Source organism: Solanum pennellii, chromosome 11 (genome assembly GCF_001406875.1).
Source record: "Solanum pennellii chromosome 11, SPENNV200".
Taxonomy (NCBI): Eukaryota; Viridiplantae; Streptophyta; class Magnoliopsida; order Solanales; family Solanaceae; genus Solanum; species Solanum pennellii.
Genome location: NC_028647.1, coordinates 58,002,212 through 58,007,383, shown reverse-complemented (window position 1 = coordinate 58,007,383; position 5,172 = coordinate 58,002,212). Strand labels below are relative to the sequence as shown.

The 5,172-nt window shown below is 28.7% G+C and overlaps 1 protein-coding gene across 1 annotated transcript; it reads right to left on the bottom strand.

Moving 5' to 3' along the window:
• Positions 1-402: 402 nt before the first annotated feature.
• Positions 403-1,259, bottom strand: LOC114074767 (adenylate isopentenyltransferase 5, chloroplastic-like). The gene is made up of 3 exons (XM_027912742.1): positions 1,094-1,259; positions 687-941; positions 403-533 (listed from the first exon to the last, which is right to left on the bottom strand). The coding sequence occupies exons 1-3, from the start codon at positions 1,257-1,259 to the stop codon at positions 403-405; spliced, it is 552 nt and encodes a 183-aa protein (XP_027768543.1).
• Positions 1,260-5,172: the final 3,913 nt, after the last annotated feature.

Genomic DNA, 5,172 nt, shown 5'->3' with positions numbered 1-5,172 from the left:
TTTTTTTTACAGACAAGAGTAACATATATCGAAATAAGGGTTATATCATACATATATATTTGTAATGCGATACAAACTGTACAAACTAGGTTAAAAACAGTGGAGACCAAAACAGAAGATGGCGATAATGACAGTTTATGTACACTCAATAATAATATTGTGATGATTGTTTTTGAGAAATATCTTCACAATATCTAGGCATGGTTGCAAAACAGTATTCGTCCATGCTTAGTCAAGATCTTCTTCTCTATTTTCTTTGAAAACGTTCGTAGCAATAATATGATGCACTGACCACATTTTCTCGCTTATTAATCGTTGAATCTTGTCAAGTTGGTTACAAATTAACATACGAGTATTACGCTTGATACTTGAAATTGAAGCTTGAAGAATCATCTGCTTTGATTAATCATCTTTGTCTACATTTGTTTCTTCCCTTAAATATCTGTTCATTTCAGGGACACTGATGGACTGTCGGATTTCTTTGGTGAAATCTGCATCTGGAATGAAAATCTGTCGCACCTCATCCACTAGCCCTGCATGCAACACAAATTTAAAGAAGAGTTTTATTTAGTAGAACATATATTTGATAACCAAAAGTATTATTAAGAAAATTATATAAGAAAAGTTTTTAGGTAGCTGCTTGATAGTATATCTTGATTGATACATAAAATAATTACAAAAATTACCTGCTTTGACCATTTGTTCAACACTCATGTAAAATCTACTGTTCAAGACTGATTGCTCAACATCAATCCAAATAAAGCAACTATCATACTTATATTTGAACATGAACACAGGATCTTCCACAAATTTTTCAATATACGAATTTGAACCTCCAACAATAATTGGAACACATTGAGTCTTCACTATTTTTTCAATATAGACGATAAATTGCAGACAAAAATCTTCAGCTGTGAAGTCTGAATCTGGTTCAATTTCACCTACGAAAATCTGATCAAGTTAACTTTCTCAAAATTGAAAGAAATATTTTTTTAATAGAAAAGTATATTTTTCACTAGAATCTATAATTACTAGTATAAAATTATCTAGGTAGTCATTTGATATAATTATTCTAAAAAATAAACATATATACCTAATAAATAGTGTCCTACACCTTGTTTCTCAGTGCGTGTGATCTTGTTTGTAACAATTTCAAGTCCTTTGTAAACTTGCATTTTATCATAGTTGATTATTTCTCCTTGAAAATGAGTGGCAAGGTACACAGAGAGACTAGATTTTCCCGTTCCTGTGGCCCCCATTATGAAGATCACTTTCTTCTTGTTGAACTCTTCATTGTTGATGAAAGTATTCATTTTATCTACACAAAAAAAATAATTAGTTTATAATAGTGAATTCATGAAGTCAGACATTAACAAAACTTGTATACATAAAGCTAGTAAGTAGAAACGTTGCTTGACTTGGAATATAGTATCTAAAAATATAAAATCTTCTTGATGATGGATGTGAAAAAAAAATTACATTCAGCTTTTATAGTAAAATCTTTTTGTGGACTTATTAATTGACATACCAATTTCATAATTACTGATATATTTTAGGATAAGAATGACTTTTAAAAGATTATAGATATGTCAACTTGAATTTTGGTAATTATTATTAAATATATTTTAGGATAAAGTTATTAGTTTAATTTGTTAGGAGATCAAATAGAGCTGGGCTTTTATAGTAAAAATTTGATTTTTTAAAGACTTATTTATTAGTAAACCAAATTAAATATAAATAAATTCATATCTTTTAGAATAAGAATAGTTCATTAAAAAGTTTAGAGATATGTCATCTTAAATTTTGGCGATTAAGCTTAAATTATTTTAGGATAAAGTGTCTAGATGTATATTGTAATGAGATCACAAGTAGTTACAAAAGGATTGTACAAAGAACTCAATAATATTTCTAACGGAATTCATTCAAGTGATAATGCGTCAAATCTTACACTATTCAACAACACATCATAAGTGTAAGTCTAATTCCATAAGAGGGAAGTGAAAATTATCGATAACTATTTCAATTACGAGTATCTATATTAACTTGTGGACCATATAATAATAGATAAGGACTTTATTGAATCAAGATCCAATCACCGTTATAGAAGTAGGTAGAATATATTCATTACCGACAGATTACAAATTTATTATTTTATCTTCTTTGCCTATGTAACATTTTAATGTTGAGTTAAGAATTCTATTCTTCAAAATCCTTTTAGGGTGGAATCTTCCCAAACATTTATGGTGATTTATTATTTTATCACTCTATTAGCTTGACATTATGAGTGATCTCATGTAATTGTATACGTATATATTTGTATTAGTATATATTAAATATAGAAGACTTGGACTTGGACTTGGGGCTTGGGCTTGGATCGAAACTTAAAATAAATATTTCATCTATAGATAAGAAATTTTTTACGGACAAGAGTACCTTATATAGAAATAAGGGTCATATCATACATATATATTTGTAATGCGATACAAACAGTACAAAATAGGTCAAAAATAAAAGAGACCAAAACAGAAGATGATGATAATGACAGTTTATGTACACTCAATAATAATATTGTGATGATCGTTTTTGAGAAATCTCTTCACAATATCTAGGCATGGTTGCAAAACAGTATTCGTCCATGCTTCGTCAAGATCTTCTTCTCTATCTTCTTTGAAAACGTCCGTAGAAATAATATGATGCACTGACCACATTTTCTCGCTTATTAATCGTCGAATCTTGTCAAGTTGGTTACAAATTAACATACGAGTATAACGCTTGATACTTGAAATTGAAGCTTGAAGATCATCTCCTTTGATTCATCATCTCCGTCTATATTTGTTTCTTCCCTTAAATTTCTGTCCATTTTAGGGACACCGATTGACTGTCAGATTCGTTTGGTGTAATCTGCATTTGGAATGAAAATTTGTCGCACCTCATCCACTAGCCCTGCATGCAACACAAATTTAAAGAAGAGTTTTATTTAGTAGAACATATATTTGATAACCAAAAGTATTATTAAGAAAATTATATAAGAAAAGTTTTTAGCTAGGTGCATGATAGTATATCTTGATTGATACACAAAATAATTACAAAAATTACCTGCTTTGACCATTTGATCAACCCTCATGTCAACTCTACAGTTCAAGACTGATTGCTCAACATCAATCCAAATAAAGCAACTATCATACTTATATTTGAACATGAACACAAAATCTTCCACAAGTTTTTCGATATACGAATTTGACCCTGCAACAATAATTGAAACACGTTGAGTCTTCAGTATTTTTTCTATATAGATGACAGCTTGCAAACAAAAATCTTCAGTTGTGAAGTCTGAATCTGGTTCAATTTCACCTAAGAAAATTTGATCAAATTAACTTTCTAAGAATTGAAAGAAATAATTTTTTAATAGTTAAGTATATTTTTCACTAGAATCTATAATTAATACTATAAAATTATCTAGGTATTCATTCGATATAAGTAATCTTGAGAATAAACATACATACCTAACAAATAGTGTGGTACACCTTGTTTTTCAGTGTGTGTGATCTTGTTTGTAACAATTTCAAGTCCCTTGTATACTTGCATTTTGTCTGACTTGATTATTTCTCCACGAAAATGGGTGGCAAGGTCAACAGAGAGACGGGATTTTCCAGGTCCTGTGGCCCCCATTATGAAGATAACTTTCTTCTTGAACTCTTCGTTATTAATGAAAGTATTCATTTTATCTACACACAAAAAAAAAGTTTATAATAGTGAATTCATTAAGTAAGACATTAAAAAATCTTGTGAATATAAAGCTAGTAAGTAGAAACCTTGCTTGACTTGGAATATACTATCTAAAAATATAAAATTTTCTTGATGGTGGATGTGAAAAAAAAATTACATTCAGCTTTTATATAAAAATCTTTTTGTGGAGTTATTAATTGACATACCAATTTCATAATTACTGATATATATTATGATAAGAATGACTTTTAAAAGTTTATCGATATGTGAACTTGAATTTTGATAATTATTATTAAATATATTTTAGGATAAATTTATTAGTGGACGTTGTTAGGAGACCACATAGAACTAGCTTTTATAGTAAAAATGTGATTTTTTATAGACTCATTAATTAGTAAACCAAATTAAATATACATAAATTCACATCTTTTAGAATAAGAATAGTTCATTAAAATATTTTTAGAGATATGTCACCTTAAATTTTGGTGATTAAGCTTAAATTATTTTAGGATGACGTTTCTAGATGTATATTCTTATGAGATCACAAGTAGTTACATAAGGATTGTACAAAGAACTTAATAATTTTTCTAACGGAATACATTCAAGTGATAATGCGTCACATCTTACACTATTCAACAACACATCATAAGTGTTAAGTCTAATTCCATAAGAGGGAAGTGAACGATTATCGATAACTATTTCAATGACGAGTATTTATATTAACTTGTGCACCATATAATAATAGATAAGGACTTTATTGAATCAAACTTCAATCACCATGATAGAATTTGGTAGAATATATTCATTATCGATAGATTAAAAATTTACTATTTTATCTTCTTTGTCTACGTATCATTTTTAAGTATTGAGTTAAGAATTCTATTCTTCAAAATCCTTTTAGGGTGGAATCTTCCCGAACATTTATGGTGATTTACTATTTTATCACTCTATTAGCTTGACTTTATGAGTGATCTCATGTAATTGTGTACGTATGTATTTGTATTAATTTATATTAAATATATAAGACTTGGACTTGGACTTAGGGCTTGGGCTTTGATCGAAACTTAAAATAAATATTTCATCTATAGATAAGAATTTTTTTACAGACAAGAGTAACATATATAGAAATAAGGGTCATATCATACATATATATTTGTAATGTGATACAAACTGTACAAAATAGGTCAAAAATAAAAGAGACCAAACAGAAGATGGCGATGATGACAGTTTATGTACACTCAATAATAATATTGTGATGATCGTTTTTGAGAAATCTCTTTACCATATCTAGGCACGGTTGCAAAACAGTATTCGTCCATGCTTCGTCAAGATCTTCTTCTCTATCATCTTTGAAAATGTCTGTAGCAATAATATGATGCACTGACCACATTTTCTCGCTTATTAATCGTTGAATCTTGTCAAGTTGGTTACAAATTAACATACGAG

Coding starts and splice junctions, on each gene's coding strand:
- LOC114074767 (XM_027912742.1), bottom strand. CDS start 1,259: ATGGGGGCCACAGGAACGGGAAAATCTAGTCTCTCTGTGTACCTTGCC. Junction 942..1,093: donor TGTAGGACACTATTTATTAG/GTATATATGTTT, acceptor AGATTTTCGTAG/GTGAAATTGAACCAGATTCA. Junction 534..686: donor TGAACAAATGGTCAAAGCAG/GTAATTTTTGTA, acceptor TGTTGCATGCAG/GGCTAGTGGATGAGGTGCGA.